The sequence below is a fragment of the Chenopodium album genome, chromosome 25 (genome assembly GCF_948465745.1).
Source record: "Chenopodium album chromosome 25, dcCheAlbu1.1, whole genome shotgun sequence".
Taxonomy (NCBI): Eukaryota; Viridiplantae; Streptophyta; class Magnoliopsida; order Caryophyllales; family Amaranthaceae; genus Chenopodium; species Chenopodium album.
In genome coordinates this window covers 4,228,979-4,249,793 of record NC_137858.1, presented here as the reverse complement: position 1 = coordinate 4,249,793, position 20,815 = coordinate 4,228,979, and the positions used below count along the sequence as shown (strand labels likewise).

The 20,815-nt window shown below is 33.6% G+C and overlaps 2 protein-coding genes and 1 long non-coding RNA gene across 3 annotated transcripts; all 3 read left to right on the top strand.

Moving 5' to 3' along the window:
* The first annotated feature begins 577 nt into the window (after window positions 1–577).
* On the top strand, window positions 578–2,849 carry LOC145613153 (uncharacterized). The gene is made up of 3 exons (XR_014106877.1): window positions 578–776; window positions 1,157–1,230; window positions 2,473–2,849. It is a non-coding gene; the product is annotated as an uncharacterized LOC145613153 (long non-coding RNA).
* A 2,451-nt stretch (window positions 2,850–5,300) lies between these two features.
* On the top strand, window positions 5,301–9,381 carry LOC145613417 (3beta,22alpha-dihydroxysteroid 3-dehydrogenase-like). The gene is made up of 8 exons (XM_081668516.1): window positions 5,301–5,978; window positions 6,197–6,346; window positions 6,592–6,843; window positions 7,576–7,662; window positions 7,870–7,948; window positions 8,219–8,325; window positions 8,741–8,868; window positions 8,959–9,381. The coding sequence occupies exons 1-8, from the start codon at window positions 5,457–5,459 to the stop codon at window positions 9,056–9,058; spliced, it is 1,425 nt and encodes a 474-aa protein (XP_081524642.1). The 5' UTR covers window positions 5,301–5,456; the 3' UTR covers window positions 9,059–9,381.
* Window positions 9,382–9,851: 470 nt separating this feature from the next.
* LOC145614534 (DNA mismatch repair protein MLH1-like) lies at window positions 9,852–18,767 on the top strand. The gene is made up of 16 exons (XM_081669593.1): window positions 9,852–10,295; window positions 10,380–10,552; window positions 10,667–10,739; window positions 11,190–11,324; window positions 11,416–11,626; window positions 11,860–12,008; window positions 12,439–12,537; window positions 14,086–14,155; window positions 14,579–14,714; window positions 15,994–16,091; window positions 16,238–16,346; window positions 16,763–16,928; window positions 17,265–17,426; window positions 17,604–17,775; window positions 17,891–18,054; window positions 18,447–18,767. Exons 1-16 carry the CDS (start codon window positions 10,026–10,028, stop codon window positions 18,489–18,491), a joined length of 2,232 nt encoding a protein of 743 aa, XP_081525719.1. The 5' UTR covers window positions 9,852–10,025; the 3' UTR covers window positions 18,492–18,767.
* The last annotated feature ends 2,048 nt before the right edge of the window (window positions 18,768–20,815 follow it).

Below are 20,815 nucleotides of genomic sequence, written 5' to 3'. Positions count from 1 at the left end.
TAAAAGACTTTAATAACAGTCAGTGAAGGGTATTACATCCATAAGTGGGGTATGTTACATACCTTAGCTAGCAAAATCAAAACAAGTTCCACACTTTGATCCATTTCCATCTTTGCTTTTTTTACTTAGAATTTCCATCCCTTTAATGTAGGTTTATTATTACCTAATATAAAAGATTACTAAAGATTATTACCTTAAATTAATGATTATTATAATTTATTACCTTATGTAAATGATAATTTATCAATAATGCAATTAGTTTTTCTCAAAAAAAATAAAATAAAATAATGCAATTAATTCATCTCACAGCCCAAATAGCTAGGATAACAAATAAAAGAAAATGTGCTAGACACTTTGACTTTATTACTTGTGAAGACAAAGTCAACAAAATTGTGGGGAGAGTCAAACGAAAATGATCATGTAAATAAAATTTAGGCCTGATCTGATTGACTGAACTGAACTAAATATTTCATGAAAGAAGAAAATTAAGATATGAAGAAAAGACCCTTAGTATGACGTAGGATATTGATCTCAAAAACTTTGACCAATTTAAAAAAAAAAAAAAATCAACCCCAATTTCACTCTAAGAATACTTGGCGGGAAAAATGCACAAACAGAACCACCATCGAATCTTCTGAGCTATTCACTTCGCTTCACATGTTTGATTTTCTCTCTCCTCTGATCAACAACAACAATTATGGAGAAGAGAGACGAATTCATACCCATTCAAGGATTTTATGATGATCACTGCATTTCAAGTTTCCGACGAAATTCCGGTATGAGGAACTTTTGTTAAAAAAAATCCAGAAAAAATTTATGATCTTTGAATTTTTAATAGATTTACCCTGAATTTTTGTTTGTTTATATTGTTAATTCATGGGTTTTGATACTTATTGAAAGGCATACGATGTTGAAATTGTCGAAACTGGAGGGTTTACATTTTGCAGTCGATTACATTGACTGGGTTTGTGGGTGAGGATTTGGAAGCATGAATTGTGTGACTAATGTGATTTGGTTATTATTGTTTTTGGTTAATTGCATGCTTATAAGGTGAATTTGGTGGGTTTTGATTTTGATCACCAAGTGTTTGATGAAATGCCTCAAAGAGAGATACTGTTGTGTTTTGTTTGTAATGGAGTTCTGCTGTTTGTTCCAGGGTTTCTTATAGAGATTGTTTTACAGAGAATGAGCCTACAGGTCTGTGCTGCTGTAATTGGGACTTGGATTATGGTACGAACCGTTATTACTCGAATGAAATGATATTTCTTTTTTTGTTTGATTTGTTGATAACAATGATAAGATATGTTGTGTTACCATTGAAAGAGGATTGTTGCTTTAAGAAAGAATAATTTTTAACTTGCTCTTGGGTTTAACAAATGATCATGCCTATTTTTTGCCATTTGAAGAGAGTAATACAAGGAACTGACTGAATTAAATTGATCTAGTACTCCTTGAATATTGTATTTCTTGGTTAATATGTAGACAATTATTATCTTACTCCCGTTATCCTAATTTTCTTAACAACCAAATAGAGGGCAGGTGAAAAAATAGTTGCTGAGATATGATATATATTGTAAATTTGTTTTCGAAATCTAGTAGTGAAGAAGTTAAAGATGTCGATTTATAAGCTTTCATCTACAATTCCAATTACGTGCCCATCAAGATAACTATGGTGCTGTATTTTGACATGTATGTGCTGTGCATATAATGCCTGTAACGGTATATTGATTTTGTCATTGGTTCAGATAATCCCCTTATTTGTTCTAGATATTGTGGAAAAGGTAAACAATGTTCATTAATTGTGTCAATCTTATCATTGTGTCATTGCTTGATTTTTTTTTTTGCTAGCAGTAGGGATTTATTTGTTATAATTTTACAACATAATCTATTTATTGGATTTTCTTCTAGATTGGTCTTCCGAGTGCTATGCTTTGAAAAGGGCTACTGAAATTTTTTATACTGCAACTCTACGTTGCCATCAGAGTATGTTGATAGAACATATATTCAACAAGAAGAAAGATGAGAAAGACATTTTAGGTAGCTCATAATTTCACTTGCATTAATTTGTAGTTCGGCCCTTTGATATTTAGGATTGCAGATTGCTCAACCATTTTAGTGGCCTTCTTCAGTTTCCAATTTTTTTGCTTTTGTTCCTCATGTTATGTCATCTGTGTTTTACAACTAGATTCATCATAATATTCTCATAACATGTGCTCTGTTCTCTTTCACTAGAAAGAACAACTTATGATAGATGATCAGTTCCTCTGCCCATCATTAAAAAGATACATTTAAGCTTCTGAATGTACGCTGTACATAATCTTTCAAAGTGGCTGCAACTGGATTATATGATTCGGCTTTTTCCTTCTATTGATCTCCTGGATATATTTTAGATTTCTGTCTAATATCTAAGATCCCTGTTGGTTCTGTTTCCGTCAGTGGTAGATGTCATTTTCTTGATTGGTTTTTTGACAGGTAAGCCTTTTGAGTTTTGATTCAGGAAGTTAAAGTTGATAAGATACATTTAAAGCAAAACCTCAATTATCAAATTCCAATGAGGCAAGATTCGCGAGAATGTTTGAAGAGTAGGTACATATATGTTACCAGGAGCTGCAAACCTTTCATTACATTAAGGATTACAGCAGTTGTTTGTGCTTGCTTACTAAGTTACTAAACACAAACTCCAAAGCAAAATCTTCCCATTTATATGCTCCATGCCATTTGACTCAAATTCAATGTTTTTATACAAGAAAAATTTGTGAAACTTAACCTTTTACATATTTATTTTTATATAAATGACAAGTGCCTTTTATGTATTTTTAAGAAATCTATCTTAACAGACAAGTTGACTAATACACACAACTGATTGATGGTTTTCTTGACCTTCAAACATTAAGTATGGTTCACAAACCCAGTTCTCTTCTAGTGCCTGGCTCAGTGAGCCACAATAAAGTGTTACATATAAAAAAAAGGAGTTTACATATAAAATTGGTGAAATTTGTGAAATGGTAGTGTGCATTGGACACTTAATTTTTGTTAGGTATTGTTTTAAACAAACTTTTTATAAGTTTGTTGTTTGTAATAAAAGTGGTATTTAGAAGGTAATTTTCTTACTAATTATATCCTTTACGTTTCTTAATGAAGACGCAAAATATGATTTTCTTATTGCTGTACAATGCATGGTTTGGCTTTAGTATTGAGGATCCTCTATTAATAACATGCATGTATTCTTGGTTTGTAATCTTGAATGATGGCATTATTTGCCAAGATGAAAAGTTCATAAACATGGAGTTTTATTGATGATAATGTACATTGTATACAGTATCATTCTTCTGGCCTTAGGAACTTTAATTGGAATAGGCTTTTTTGATTTGATCAGAATTTCGGCTAATGTTTATGATTTACTCTGTTCAGGCATCGTGTTCCTTCTGTGTTGTCCTCATTTTCATCTTCCCTTATAAAGAAAAAAGAATTGATCATTTATTCCCTCAATTTATATATACTTCTCATTTTTTAATGCATGAAGCAAGTGGTGCAAAGATTTCCATTCTGCTCCTTCAGCTTTGGGTATGAGATATAATCTTGCAAACTTGTCTCAGCTTTCCTCAAAATTTGTTTTTGTCACCACTTGATATTCATCTAATGAATTATAGAAATGACAAATGATTTAATAGTGTATTTTCAGCCTTTCACCAACTGTTGTATAAGTTCTTATATTCTTAGGGCTATTTTTTGTTTGTTTTTATATTTTATAGTTTGTCTGGAAAAAAAAGGGTAGGAAAGAAAAAAGCATTTGCCGAAATTTCATCTTATAAGTTTTAGGAGAAATGATACATAAAATTTGGAACAAGCATAAAATGGGAAACATGCATCAGGAGACTTAATCTAGGATGTTTCTATTGAATTGAGAAGCTCAAGTTGATAGATTTTCTTCTTCCCTAGAGCAAGCCTTATCAAATGCTCTGTAACAGTTATTTACTGACAGACGCTCAAGTGATGCTTATAGACATATAGTTACTGGAATTCTGTATGGCATGGACAAACACTGATAGAGTTATATAAGCTATAGTTGCACACATATGTATCAGTCACATATTTTTTTTTCCCCTGCAATAATTCTTTTACATTTTGGTACTCTTCATCACATGACATGCAATCACAGCATCAAAGTTGCAGAATTACAGAAAGCTCCAGTGCTTGGATTCTGCAGACGATATGTGCTTAAGCCCTCTATAGTCAGCTCAAGGAAATGCTGCCTTGCGTTCTTTAAGGTAGGACATTTTGTTGATGCAACATTGTTATTCGTGCTTATTAATGTGATTCTGTGAAGGTAACAATCCATCTTTCTGAGAAGTGAGATTCTTAAGTCAGTATCCAAATTAATTATTTTTGGGTAGGAAATCTTGTTATTGTTGCTGTTAAGTAGGACTTTGATTTTTTTTTATTTTTTTATTTTAAGAAAAAAAAAATAAGAAAGTTTATTTCTATTTTCTCATATCAAGAATCCTCTTCAAAATTTTCCTAAAAAAAAAAAGTTCCTCTTTAAAAATAGTTTTAAAAGTTGTGAAGACTGTGACCTCACTCTGACTAATAAACCTTTTAATGTTTGTTATTTTAATTAATAAATCTGTGACAGTTTATTTATTTTTCTCAATGTTTAAATTTAATTTGAGAAATTGAGATATTTTACATAAATTCTTGGATCAGATAGAAAACAGCAGATAATTTATACAATATAATTTTAATTAAGGAGATAGACGATATTGACAGTAAGAAAAGTTAACAATAGAATATGACTCGTGAGATAAAGCTATCCAATCATAGTAATCAAGATAGCTTAGCATATATTGTTTTATATGCAGCTTGATGTGATGCGTGCATAGTGATTTATGAGAGCTTGTATTGTAGTGTTACATTAAATTATTGTTTTTTTTTAAAAAATTTTTATTTTATTTTTTTTAAATTTTTTGCGCTTACAAAGCCAAGGGCGAGGGACATGGTGATGAGAATCGATCCCAGGGTCTATTGTAATTGAGAGGAAAGCTCTAACGACTTGAGCTATCCCTCACTCTCATATTAAATTATTGTGATACTTATATAGTTATATTTTCATATGTTGGATTATTTTTTGGATCATATATAATTTTTTAGCTCATTTTTAGGCAGCAAAAATATTAGCTCACAAGTGCTCAAAATACAATGGAAATTTTTGTTTATTGAAAATATATTTCGGTATATGTTTTATTTTATTTTTGTATGAAAATTATTTTTATATTTCGGTAAGTGCACCACATATATTCTGCAATGATTAAATGGATATTTTATTTTATTTTTAATTTTTTATTTATTTATTTAATTTTTTTTGTTAAGGTAGAGTATATTAATATCCTAACCGAGGAATCTGTAATTGCTCCTGTCTAGCACTCTAGCTCAGCTACTACACACTAGTTTGCTCTCCTATGGAGTTCTCATTAAATGTCACGATCACCTTGTTCATCTCTCTTCTCTCCCTCCCCTTCCTACTCTCCACTCTGTATCGCCGACGGCCCAACACTCTCCCTCCTGGCAAAATGGGTCTCCCCTTTATCGGGGAGACCCTCCAACTGATATCGGCCTTCAAGTCCGATAACCCTGAGCCTTTCACAGATGAACGTGTGGGCCGTTTTGGGCCCATCTTCTTGACCCACCTGTTTGGTGAGCCTACAATCTACAGTGTTGATCCTGAGGTCAATCGTTTTATTCTTAACAATGAAGGCAAATTATTTAACAGTGATTACCCAAGTATGATTGCATATTTGCATGGGAAATACTCACTGCTTTTAATGAAGGGAAATTTGCATAAGAAAATGCACTCTCTTACTATCAATTTTACTAAATCTGCTCTTACTCGTGGCCGTCTTTTGCTTGATATGGATCGTTTGATGCTGTTTTATATGGATTCCTGGTCTCCCAAACTTTTACTTCTGGAGGAAACTAAGAAGGCAAGTTTTTCCATCTTTTTTAACACTTAGTAACTTTGTGCATACGTTGCAATTTTAAAATAACATAGAAATTACACAACTGTACATGTTTAATTAAGGAGATACAAACTATGCTACTCAGTTAGCGTTTAATTCGTTATATCTTTGCAGTTTCTGTATCCCTGAGGTTCAAAACTAGTGTATACTAAATTCCATCATTTTCTTTTGTATGAATGCAGGTTGCATTCGCATTAACAATAAAGCTTTTATTGAGCTATGACCCTTGTGAATGGACAGAGAACCTTAGAAAAGAATTCCTTCTTATTGTTGAAGGCTTCTGGAGCATTCCCTTGCCTTTCTTCTCCATCTCTTATAAACGAGCAGTTAAAGTACTAACCCTAATTTTCTGATCTTAAAATCAATATTTTGCATATGATCTTCAATTGAATTTGATTTAATTCCTTGTTTGATGAATATAAGTTAATTTATGTCGATCTATGAAAAATTGTATAGAAACTTATATTTATGAGTAGGTATATATCATCAATCATGACTTGGAAATTACTTTTCTAGCTACATCTCTAAAATTTGGACAATATCATATGTTAATTGGATGGTCACTATGTGGTTGAAGGCTAAGACAAAAGTGGTAGAAGCCTTGAGGTTGGTGGTAAAGGAGAGAAGAAGTGCTAGGGAGGAAGGGGAGAGAAAGAGCGACATATTGGGGGCTATTCTGGACGAGAAGGCTGATGATGAATATTCTGATGAGATGATAGTAGATTTGCTGGTGTCTTTGATATTGGCAGGCTTTGAGACCACCTCCTCAGCAATGACTTTAGCAGTTAAATTTTTAACTGAATCTCCACTTGCTCTTGCCCAACTCAAGGTAATCGATCTCTCTTTTTTTTTTCCTCCCCCATTAACTTAAGACTATTTGTAGTATACTTTGTACTCATATTGTATTGACTTGAGAAAGGTATAGGAAACTTATTAAAGCTAACTACTTCCATTTATCTTAACCCTGTTGATTTTTTTTTTTTTTTTTTTAATGTACTGATTGTAGCTTTAGCACCACTGTTAGTGAAGCAATTTTACCATTTTACAGCCACTTTTACAACTTATGTTTCAAAAATTTTAAGATAGGCATTAGCATTAAGCCGAAATCACCACTGTTAGGAAAAGGCTACTGGAAATTGTAGCAGATATCACTATGTATTCAACAGCCTTCAATTAGGACTATATCGAACAAGAGTGTTGCCACATACAAGGCCAATTGGGGTTTTTGCTGAGATGCTACACGCCTAGTTATGAATTAGAGTACATACTCTGGTCTTTAGCATGAATTATATATGCACAAAGGCTATATTTCATAGATAAATAACATATGCTGTTCTTAAGGCACTCCAATATGACTTTGTTTTTCTCTGTACAATCATGTCTTATTCTACCTCACTTGTGAGATTAAGGATTGATTGATTGATTGAATTATGTCTTCTTCTAGTGAATTTACCCCTTATGCATGTTTAAAGTCTTTGATGGTTTTCCCTGGTATGCTCTAGGCTGTTGGCAATTAATACTACATTGCATAAGAAATTAATACATTGTAATTATACAACAGGAAGAACAAGAGAAGATCAGAGATCAGAAGGGTGATAGTGAGCCGTTGGTTTGGAATGATTACAAATCAATGTCATTCACTCAATGTGTAAGTCGTCTTATTTATATATGGTACTTAGTCTAATAACCTACTTCAAACTTGCATAAATTTGCAATACTGTATTTAATCCTCTCTTTATTTCTATAATTTTGATAGAGTGAAGTTTTCTAACAATCTAATATTCCTAGAAACTTTAAGCTGTGCAGTATTAGGCTAGCAATATTCTAATTCCTGTATATATGATTATATCTCCAGGTTATTAGTGAAACTTTGCGGATTTCTAATATCGTTGGTGGCATATTTAGGCGAACACTATCAGATATCCAAATGAACGGTATTTCTACAAGTTTATATGTTTACTTGATCCTTATCTTTCTAGTGAAATTCCAAATATTATGTTTTGTTTAAGATGAATATTAAATACTATGCATAAGGGTGACTTTTATTTTAACTTGTTGATTATGGAGAGACTGAAAAAGGGGTGGCATATTCAGTCTTATGTTATGTTACATCTCATACTATAATTTATGAAATTTATAGGCAATTATCTTAAATCATAGTAGTTGAGTAATATATTTCTGCCTCTGGGTCAATATGGTAACAGGCTATACAATACCAAAGGGATGGAAAGTATTCGCAGCAATTAGGGGCGCACATATGAATGATGAATACTTTAAGGATGCTCGATCATTCAACCCTTGGAGATGGCAGGTTATTCATCAAAAATCCTCTGCTCTAATTGTGACCTAGATTTTCCTGTTTTTGGTTAGAATTTGATTATTTTGGTCATTTTATTTTTATTTGCAATCTCCTTATTTCCTTTAATAAGATAAAAATGTATACTCTGTAGCTTATATGACTTCTAGTATGCTATATCAATAGTTTCAATACACTTGGAGCGAATGTATTATTACTTTTCAACCATATATAATGTGGAGGCCTTATATTTTGCGATATAGTTGTACCTGCTTGTAGTAAGTAATGATGTAGCTTGTAAGTTGTAATTATTAGATTAGCTGTATTCATTGCATTGATATGTAAATCTTTGTTTACTATGCAGTAGATCATTAATACGAAGTATATCTTTTTCCCTGGATTGATGACGTGTTTTTTGTCATATGAACAGGGTGATGCAGAAATGACACCTGCTAATGTTTTCATTCCATTCGGGGGAGGCCCAAGGTTGTGCCCTGGCTATGAGTTTTCTAGGGTATCAATCTCCATCTTCCTTCACCGCCTCATTACAAAATACAGGTAACATTGTGTTCATCTATAAATTGGCATTGGCATATATGTATTAATATCATCACCCTTGATGTCTTACATGGTTTGGTTTCTCAACAGTTGGGAGGCTGCAGAGGAGGATAAGCTAGTCTTTTTCCCCTTCACTGGCACACAGAAGCGTTATCCCATTAATGTACACCCACGAAATCCATCTGTGTGAAGAGGAAGACAGGAGAAACAAAGTATCAAAGTTAAGATGGTTTTTTTTTATTAAGTGCAACAAGGGAAACCTTGCCTGTTATGTCTAGATTGTAAGAAGTCACAAAGGTCTAGCAATGCTTGACAATCAACTCTTGATTTGATTGGGAAATAAACTTAGATTGTATTACTCATATATCGGCTCCATAAGTAAACATACAAGGTCCAAGTACACAATATGTTTCTACTTTGTAATATGTATAATGGGTGTATGCTGTTTATGTATATTCACTCTATGCAGGCTATATAAATGTCAGGGATGGGGTAAATCCTGTTGTTTGTCAAGGGCTTTTCAAAGGGCTCAACATGCTGCAAAGTGCAAACTTAACCGCGCATGTTGCTATGCCAGCGACTAATTTGAACAGATTGAGGATTGACAATCCTCAATGTATATAGTTTGTCTTGGATCATCCTCTAGTGTTCCTTACAAGGAGGGTTGAAGATTGTATTCGATTTGCAGCTCAAACAATCACAATTTAAATAATTAATGTTCATCTTATATAACGCCCCACAACAACAGTTGAGAGGGGACTGAAATCTAACCACCCAGAACTGATCCCGTAATTCTAAGAGAACTTGGGATTGATTCCCATCCCGCCCTTGTGGCTCTCTTAACACCAAAAAAAAGAACTGATCCCCGCATTCAAATTAACCCAAAGACTATACCGAGTGGAACACCAAAAAAAAATCTTACTACGTATATAACGTCCGGGGATATCCGTTAAGTTTTGCCAATTAATCAATTACTAGTACTACTTCCTCGGTTTACTCTATAGTTTTAGTGAAACAATAGCCACTTATGTAACGGGGAAGGGAGAAATTATGTTAAGTTAACTTGGCGGGAAAATCGAAAGCAGCCATTAAAACAACCATTGCATAAAGTTGAAGCTTGAACTACTTGCTCATTCTCTCTCCTCAAACCAACAACAATGGAGAAAAGAGACGAACCAACACCCATTGAACTAGATGAAGATGATGAAATCACTCCTACAACAACCAAAGAACCCCCTAAAATCCATCGTTTAGATGAATCTGTAATCAACCGCATCGCCGCCGGCGAAGTCATCCAACGCCCAGTTTCCGCCATTAAAGAGCTCGTCGAGAATAGCCTCGATGCTCATTCTTCCTCCATTAATGTCGTTGTTAAAGATGGTGGTCTCAAACTCATTCAAGTCTCCGATGATGGTCACGGAATTAGGGTTAATTTATACTTATCCAGAAATTTTATAATTTTGTAGCGTAATTTATGTGTTGATGATTAACCCTAATTTTGGTTTGTTTAGTTTGAGGATTTGCCGATACTCTGTGAACGACATACGACGTCGAAATTGTCGAAATTTGAGGATTTGCAGTCGATTACATCGATGGGGTTTAGGGGTGAGGCTTTGGCAAGCATGACTTATGTTGGTCATGTGACGGTGACTACTATAACCCCAGGCCAATTGCATGGATTCAGGTAATTTTAGTGGGAATTTATATTGAGCACAAAGTGTTTGATGAAATGCCTATGAGAGAGACAAAGTTACTAAGGTAGGAATTGGTTATAATGCAGTTTTACTATGTGTTTCAGGGTGTCTTATAGAGATGGTGTTATGGAGAATGAGCCTAAACCTTGTGCTGCTGTGAAAGGAACTCAGATCATGGTACGAGCCGTAGTTACTTGGATGAAATGGGACTTTTTTGTTTGTTTGATTTGTTGGTCAGATTGATTGGTGCCATGCCATTGAAAGTGAGTTGTTGGTATTAAGGAAAGATTGAATTAATTTGCTCTTTAGTATATAAATTGAAGTATGTCCCAGTGAATTTAAACCTGCCTTTCGATGTAATCTTTTGATGCAACTTGCAAATAACTATTGAGTAAATGATGAAGCATAAATTTGGCCTTTTCAAGTAAGTACTTCAAGGAACTAACAGAATTGAATTCAACTATATAATATGAGTAGTACTGAATTTTTGGTGTGCTTACTTTTTCTATTTTATCCTTATTTTATAATCATCTTAAAAAAGAGGCTAAATGGAGAAATACGTTACTGAGACCTAATGTTTTTGTTGAGTTTGGATTTTGAATAGATACTTCTTTCTGTTGAATGTAGATAGAGAATCTTTTCTATAATATGACAGCACGGAAGAAAACACTTCAGAACTCTAATGATGATTATCCAAAGATTGTTGACTTGCTAAGTCGGTTTGCAATTCATCACATAAATGTGGGCTTTTCTTGTAGAAAGGTTAGTCTTTGTGGTTTCCATTTCATCAACTTTCTTTCTTCAGTAGCCAACCTGATCTAAGACTCATTATTTGTGCTCCTTTTATATGTAGCATGGGGCTGCAAGAGCTGATGTTCATAGTGTTGCCACATCTTCTAGAACTGATGCAATCAGAGCTGTTTATGGTGTATCTGTTGCTCGTAATCTAATAAAGATAGAAGCCTCAGATGATGATCCATCTAGCTCAGTGTTTAAGATGAAAGGTTTCATCTCCAATTCCAATTACGTGGCCAAGAAGATAACTATGGTGCTTTTTATTAATGGTATGTTCCATGTAAATAACACCTATAATTGCGTAATGATCTTTAAGTGGTCGAGATACATCCCTCACTTCCTATCTCCCTAAATATTGTGGAAAAGGAAATATTTTCAATTATATATTCATCTATTAACTTGCTTTTACTAAAGTGTCAATGGTTGAAGTTAATGCTGGCAGCATGGTTGCATTTGTTTTAGTTTCAAAACATCATTGACCATTTATTGAAATATCTTCCAGATCGATTGGTCGAATGCTCTGCTTTGAAAAGGGCTATCGAAATTGTTTATGCTGCAACTCTGCCCAGAGCATCAAAACCTTTTGTATACATGTCAATTACATTACCACCTGAGCATGTTGATGTGAACATTCATCCAACAAAACGTGAGGTGAGAAATAATTTTAGGTAGCATGTAGTCTTCAAATGCTTTGATATGTTGTTGAGCCCTTCGAAGTTCGTGATTGCAACCTTTTGTTTTTTTATGCCTGAAGTTTTCAGTTTAGACTCTATTGCTTGAGTTGCCTGTAGTTCACTATTAGAATTATTTATTACTTTCATAAGATGTGCTTTGTTCTCCTCTAAAATGAGATAAACTTTTGATAGATAATTAATGTCTCTGATTGTCATATTACTCTTATATGTGATGTATGAAAACTTCTTAATATATACGTTTCAATGTTGCTGCAATTGGATTACTATTTGGCATTGTCCATCTGTTGACCTTTAGTATTTTATTTCAGATATCTGTCTCACGAGACCCTTATTAGTTCTGTTACCATTTTTGATAGATAATATTTTCTTGGTTGATTAATTGGCAGGTAAGCCTTTTGAATCAGGAAGTTATAATCGAGAAGATACAGTCAGAAGTGGAACTGCAATTGACAAACTCCAATGAGACAAGAGTATTTGAAGAACAGGTAAAATATTTTGAATCTACTACAAGAGCTTCAAATCTTTTATTAATAGGGCATTTAACAGTTCTTTTTTGTGTCTGTTTTACTTTGAAAATATGCACAATGTTGAGTTTTGTTCATGATTACTACCCCTAATGTCTCTTAGCTTGCATCTTACCTTCTTGGGATCCTTTTATCCTGATTTCACAATATCTGATTCTCTCTAGAATTTCCATTGAATTTCAAGGGAAGTTATCTTACTTATCTACATAACCTGCAATATAGGGTTGCTTGCATTTGTTTGCAATCTCTAGTTCATGTTGAAACCTTGGGATCTCAACTGTCCTTGCTTTCAGAGTTCTATGAGTGGATATGCTAATGGTGTGTTTTCCTTAACTTATTTTAACTTATTCTAATTTCCATTAAGTTGAAATAAGTGTTTTTTTTTTTTTTTTTTTTTTAAAACCAAGTTGAAATAAGTTAAAATAAGCCAAATTAAGCTGAAAGTTGTCCAAAGGACATGTTGCTTCATGTTAAGTTGTTTTAATGGCAAGTGTTAACTAACTGGAAAGAGGAGGTTTGGGTGTTTACCTTACAGAAATTAGGGTTTCCTTATATGGAGTTACTATGATGTCTTGGAGAAGCTGATGACCTGGTGTCAATGCTTTTCGGAGTAAGACCTTCAAAGTGATATTTTTCAACTTTTGTTCACAGGATAGGAAAAATGTTGTTGCATTAAAGAAATAATATAGGAACTTGAAACATGTTTTTGAAGTTATTCTTAAAATTTAATTCTGCTTAAGCAAATACCGTGGAAAACTACCATTTATGTATCACATGTTAGTATATTACAAACAATTTCCTTTTAAAGGAATTTTATTTAATAACTATCTTGGGAGACAATTTGCTTAATAAGCACTCCTATGTGAGTATATGACAGTTAGACTTTTATTATGATTTTCAAACGTTAAGTATGGCTCACAAAACCAGTAGTCTCCTGTTTTAATCTTGTTTCCACGCATAGGGTCTGGTTTAGTAAGCCATATTTAGATTTGAAATTGTCAAATTTGTGAAATGGCAGTGTTCATTGACCATACATTCTTATTAGGTACTTGGATGTTGTTTGTAAAAATCGTTATATAAAAGGTATTCCTCTTTATATAATCCTTCACTAATTCTTAATGAAGTCGTAACAGTTACGTTATAACATAGCTTTTCAAGTGTAATGTGCTTGCATGCATGGCTTGAATGGCATCAATTGGCAAGATGGAAATTTCATAAATAATAAATGGATATGGTTCTTCTGACCTGCTGCTGTGCTTTTTCCAATGAGATTTAACTGGAACAGAGGTATATAAATTTAGTATTGATCATAAGAAGACCATGCTCTCGAGAAAGGCTTTATAATAGGACTCAAATTTCTTAGCCTCTTTTTTTCGTTATGTGAAGGCACCTTATTCCTTCTGTGTTGTCCTTGATTATAGTTTATAAAATTTTCTCCTTCAACTAAAAGAAACAATTACTATACTCTTAATTTTTTCTCTCGCTTTTTTTTTTGGATGTGTGAAGCAGGTGATGCAGCCCTCCCCTTCAATTCCTGTAGGAACAAGCAAAGATTCCTTTTCTAGTCCTCCAGCTTCTGGTATGGATAAATTATCATGATCTAATCTCGGCTTTCCTTAAAAATTACACTTGACACAGCTTATGCATCCTAGAACTGAAAGTTGTTCAACTTCACCAGATTTAAAAAAAAAAAATTCCTTGCCTTCAGCAATCTTTGGTTTGTTGGAATAATTGAATTTTTATTAAAGAAAAATAGAGAAAAGTGAGGATAATGAAGTGGTCAAGATGCATCCAAAAAGAATGTAATAGCAACATAGCATAATCTGTAATGCCTTTATTGATTGAGGAAGCTGAAGCAAACAGATCTTTTTCATTGTTGGAGCAATAAGAGATGATAACAGACACTCAAATGATGCAATTGTGCGTCAAGTAGTAACAACATTTTGTCTTTATTTATTTACTTGTGACGTTTTGATGCCCTACCCCCCTGGTGCAACTGCAGTATCGAAGTCACAGAAGGTTCCTGTGCAAAAGATGGTTAGAACTGATGCATTAGATCCAGCAGGAAGGTTGCATGCATATATGCAAGTTAAGCCTTCTACTCAGCTTGAAAGAAATGCTAGCTTGAATTCTGTAAGGTGGGACTTTCATAGACGCAACATTGTTATAATTATTAATCATCATTCTCCTTTTTAAGTGTGATTCTTAAGTCATCATCTTTTTGTTTTTTCTTGGTTGGTGGGTGTCTGTGGTTTCAAAAACCACACCGCAATTCCTACTCTAAGCAGTTATAGCTTGCTCTTTGAGCTGGTTATTGCTTCCACTAGCTAGGATATTTGCTTCATTCAAAATTTGTCTAGTTGGTAATGTTGAGAAAAGAGCAAATTATATTCTAATAATGGCGTATATCTTGCTGACCTGCGTGCAAGGGATAGATTCAGTTTTGGAATTGATAGGAAAGTGAGATTAGGAGGATGCTAGTGTCCAAAGCATTTAAATTTCATGGTGAAGGAAGTAGAACTCAGTATAATACTATAATTAATGTGATCTACTGAATAATTTAGTGAGTTTATTTGTATGCTGTAAAATCCAGTGGATAAAAGGGCACCCGAGCTGCAGAGTGAATTGGGCCGTACGTCTTTTGTGGTCTAGGCAAGTCGGTTTTGGCGAGGCATAATAAGGCGCGCCTAGTTGCACAACCTTTATTCCCCCATTTAATTTGTACTTTTTATTAAGTGCACCCCATTAATGCTCTCACTTCAATGAGGTGCAGAGAAACCCCCATCTCCTTTACACAAACTTAAATTGTTAGCCAACTGAGAGAATAAAATTGGAACCGAGTGGCAGTTTGCGCTTATGAGATAAATACAATTCATTTGTGATATTTTCCCTCTAAGCTTCCGTTTTGTAAAGTGAATTATATGGTTATTAATGTCTTGCTCTTTAATGCTGTCTTTGCTACTGCTGTTCAGATACCGCACCTTGTAGCTTAGTAGTCGTAAGTCCTTTTTCTTTACTGAATTATTGCACCTTATAAGTCCTTTTTTTTTTCCCTCTCTTTTTTTCAACTGATTTATCGCACCTCATAAGTCGTTAATTGCATGTTCGCCATTTAGAACAGGTTTGTTATTTTGTCATGGTTTTTGTGACTGTTATGTTGCTGCCTTGTGTGAGTTGTGTCATCAAGCTTTGTTCTAAGTGTTACAATCCTCAGCATGACATCTTTTGTTTTCTAGTTAATTCTATTTTTTCAGATCATACCCAAGACCGGATTGTTTACCTCTGTTGCAAGATATTTAATTTGGTGTAAGCAAGCATTTGTTTGAGTGCAGTACCTGGTGAAAAATAAAAAGAATATCTTAGATTTGCTGTGGTTGTAATATATTTAATGATATAGAAGCAAATTGAATATTGTAGGTCGTCAATTATTAGACAAAGGAGAAATCCCAAGGAGAGTGCAGATCTTACCAGCATTCAGGAGCTTGTTGAGGAAATTGATAATAGCTCTCATTCTGGTGAGTTCTTACACCCCCCCCCCCCCCCCAACACACACACACCTACTATATATACTGTAATAACTTTGAAGCAATTTTCAATTTAGCCTTAGGTTTTCTTTTCATATTTATAATCTGTTTAGCTCATTAATTTGCATTTCTTCCAGGCTTGCTTGAAATTGTCAGAGGCTGCACTTATGTTGGAATGGCAGATGATGTTTTTGCATTGTTTCAGTACAAGACTCATCTTTATCTGGCAAATGTAGTAAACTTGAGGTATCAATATTGGCTCTTTTACGCTCTTAACACTAAATCTTTTGAATTTATGGTAAGAATAAGCAGCTGTCTGATTGGCAATTGGCCATTAGTCTCTACATTTATCTTATACTTCTAACGTTCTGGACGCTGGTCTACCTTGTAAAGAGAATTAGTAAAATAAGGATAGTACTTTAAGTCTACTGCTGGTCCATCATAGGGTTCATAGAATCATTGAATTGAAAATCCTGCAATATCTGGAGTTTAAATTGCAGCATGCATTTTGGATGGAATAACGACTATTGTTGGTTTTGTCATCCTCCTTGCTGTCAGTTGGCCTGTTCTATAGTTTGTGTGAGTATTATATAACTCTAAGCATCAATTTTTACTGATCTCATCTGACATTGCTTGCTACTTTTACCCCTTTTTCTACACAGCAAAGAACTCATGTATCAGCAAGTCCTGCGTCGGTTTGCTCATTTCAATGCTATACAATTGAGTGACCCTGCTCCTCTTCCTGAGTTAATAATGCTGGGACTCAAAGAGGAAGATATGGATGCAGATGACGCTGAGGATGATGATTTGAAGAAGAAAATTGCTGAGGTTATTACTTCTCCTTTGTCCACTTCTTCAAAGAAAGTCCTGTACTCTTGCTCCCCCTACTTGAGACCTAGGCTAGTGTTAGCTACTTTACTTAACTGCAAATTAACCTAATCAGATATCTTCACGTCCTTGATTTTTCCACCTTTACATTTATGTTGCTTATATTTATTACATCATCATCTCTGAACAAATCCATACTTTAGGTGTCTCTTGCTCAGTAATAAAGATTCATGTGGCTTTAAAACCATAGGTCTTGTTTTATAGTTACGGGCGGTCCACTTACACCATTTGATAAACTGCTTTTGATGTGACTTATTTTGAATTATTGATCTACAGATGAACACTGAGCTACTCAAGGGAAAATCCGAAATGCTGGAGGAGTATTTCTGCATTTACATAGATCCTCAAGGGAATTTGTCCAGGCTTCCTGTCATACTTGATCAGTACACACCTGACATGGATCGTGTTCCTGAATTTGTTCTTTGTCTTGGCAATGATGTAATTCTCTTGCTCTTTATTACCAGCTGCAATCCTCAATTTTTTCATTTAATTTCTTATTCCACTCTCATCCTATGTGATGGCATTACCCTACTAATTTCTGTCCCTTTTCCTTTTCCCTAATGATTGTTAGCCAATGAGAGTATTTAGTTCTCTGATTTTTCCTCCTCTTCATAGGTTGACTGGGAGGATGAGAAAGTTTGCTTTCAAACAATCTCAGCTGCTCTTGCAAATTTCTATGCCATGCATCCGCCTATTTTGCCAAATCCAGCAGGTGATGGCTTACAACAATATAGAAGAAAATCTCAACCTACCGTGATATCTATTGATGAAGATATGAACAGATCTGGTATTCATTTTCTTATTAATCTTGTCTCAGTTGATAAAAGTTAAATTAATACCTTCTTGAACAAGCTCAACTATATGCAGAGTTTTTCGCTGAATTTAATTTCTGTTTTTTACAGCTCCTGATGAGGTTAAGGACAATGATTTTGAACATGAACTTCTGGCAGAAGCAGAGACAGCTTGGGCACAACGTGAGTGGTCTGTGCAGCACATCCTAGTTCCTGCTATGAGACTCTTTCTTAAACCCCCCAATTCAATGGCTAAAGATGGGACCTTTGTACAGGTAACAAGTGCATCCAAACTCATGTAAAATCTTTCCCTTACCATAGACTAGATTTCATTACTCCCTCGTCCTCAAATAATTGGCCACATTTAATTTGGGATTTTTTTTAAGAAACAAAATAAAAAACCATTACTATCTAGATTCATTCTATTAATGTCAAGCCAAAATTGGCTCTTGATTGTTATAGTTAATGGTATCAGTAAGGCCTATAAGGGTGATCTACTGATCTTGGAAACTTCAAATTTTGACTTAACATCAGTAAGTGCCCTATTATTGTGGAATGGTTGAAGATAGAAATGTGGCATATTGTTTAGGGACGAAAGAGATATTATTGTTTTTTTTTTTCGTGCAATAAATTTCTACAAAAATCTACATCGTTCCTGAAATTACAGGTGGCCTCACTAGAGAAGCTTTACAGAATATTTGAAAGATGCTAACAGGTCAGACTTGAAACTCTTGGCAAAGATGAGGAAAAATGAGTCTGTTTGAAATATAGGTATGTATATAAGTATGAATGAATGATAACTTTAATTAGGTGTCACCTGTTCCTGTGTACATACAATTTGTCTGATGTCATCTGCAGTATGTATAAATTGCAGATTCAACAAATACTTTTAGACTTTCAATGTGAAAATGTTATAAACTTCTGCTCGACTGCTCCACTAATTAATCATGCTTTTTGGCCAAATACAAATTTGTCCTGGAAATTCCGATCTAACCTTGAGGGTAAAGTGACTAAGTTTATGTCAAGTCGTACAATTTTTTAATGTCACCTCAATATCAGCTAAGACTATGATATTCTAATTTTTGTGTTGTGTGAAGAAATTAAATTAGTTTGTTTGCTTCAAGGAAATTCTATGATGCGTCTTTAGAAAATTGCATTGGTTGAGATGTATGCTGTTGTACCTTAGATTAGTATGGAAGTATATACCTGTACTCTGTATATGGTGACTTTGATGGTCCAAATCTTAGTCACAAAAACGCATCTCTTGGCCTGGGATTATTAGGTTTGTAGGTATGTTGGGTGTGTAGGAGATGTTATAGTAGAAGCATTTTTGGAGGCCATTTTTGAGAGATTTATCAAATGTTAAACATAACATTTTCGTAGATATTTAAGAAGCTAAATACAGATTCCTTACGAGGTCAAAAAGTATCATTGAGTAGTGTAATGAATTATACGAAGGATCTTTTAACGGATTATAAAATAATTGAAATGGTACTAACGTGTTGTGGTTTCAACCAACTTTTTACGTGTTTTTCTAGTCAGGATCATGTGAAATATCAGGGCTACAACTATGTTATTTAGACTTTGCCTGCCAATGAATCACTTGAACAAAAATCGACAAATAGGAGAGTTTGGACTACATCTAAGTATTAAACAAAATTGGAGTGTTTGGCAACAAGTAATAACAATGTCAATTAACTAACAAAATAATAATAATTTGGTGATCTAGTGTAACATTTATTTTGTTTTATTGTAAGATACTTATAATTTTTAATCCAACTTTTTGTAACCACTTTATAGATTATGGAAAAATACCTACTTATATATATATCCAATATCCATAGTAGACATTCATTATTAGAAAAAAAAATTCTGTTGGAAAATTGGTACAAAATTGTTGACGAATGAAAAAATCCAATATGTTAACCACTTTCTAATTCTGTGTGGGAGAAGACTATGCTTTTGTTTGAGAAGACTGAATTATAAGCATGCAGTTGATAAATAGTCAACATCTTCAGTCACTGTTACATTTACATTTTACAGTTGAGATTTCAAACAAGTAATTGACCTCGCAAACCTAATTTTTTTAAATAATGAGTACATATTGTACTATTCTCTCCTACATGGCTACATGTTTCTATATCAATATATTCTTTGAAATCGAAGTTTTAACCTTCATTGCTTTATTTTAAATATATCAATAAAATTATAATTACAACTTAACATAATTTAATATTTATGACAAAATCTACTTTACATCATATAAGTAAATTTATTGTATGAAATTATTATTTTTTCATGATCATAAAGATATTGCTTGAAATTGTCATACGATGATATATGATGATGTACTATGTATGTAATCCATTCAAAAAAAAAATGTACTATGTATGAAATGTAAGAAAAGAAAATTACTACGTAAAACAACCCTAAAGGTTAAGAAAAACAAAAAAAAGTACAAAAAAAAAAAAAAAAACTAATAATTAACAGTGCCTTTTTGGTGCAGTAGGCCACATGGTGTGGCCTTCTGCCAAGTCAGCAAAAATAATGGGAGTTACTGGTATTGTCAAGGTTACTTGTATTTTTCAGGTGTTACTTGTTTTTTTTTTCCCAGGAGTTACTTGTATGATTACTTATTTAGGGGTTACTTATAATTTTTTTTTTCAAGAGTTATTTGTATGGATTACTTATTCAGGGGTTACTTGTTTTATTTTTTTTCAGGAGTTACTGATTACTTGTATTTTTTAGGGGTTACTTGTTTTTTTTAAGGGGTTATTTGTATGGATTACTTATTCAGGGGTTACTTGTATGAGTTAATTCAAGAGTTATTTGTATGATTAATTATTCAAGGGTTACTTATATGAGTTACTAGCTTATTTAAGGGTTACTTGTATGCATGGGTTACTTGTATGAGTTACTTATTCAAGGTTACTTGTTCAAGGGTTGCTTGTACGTATGCCCTATACCAAACCAGTAACACCCTACAAGTAACCCCAACCAAAATCAGTAACACCCTACAAGTAACCCCTGACCAAA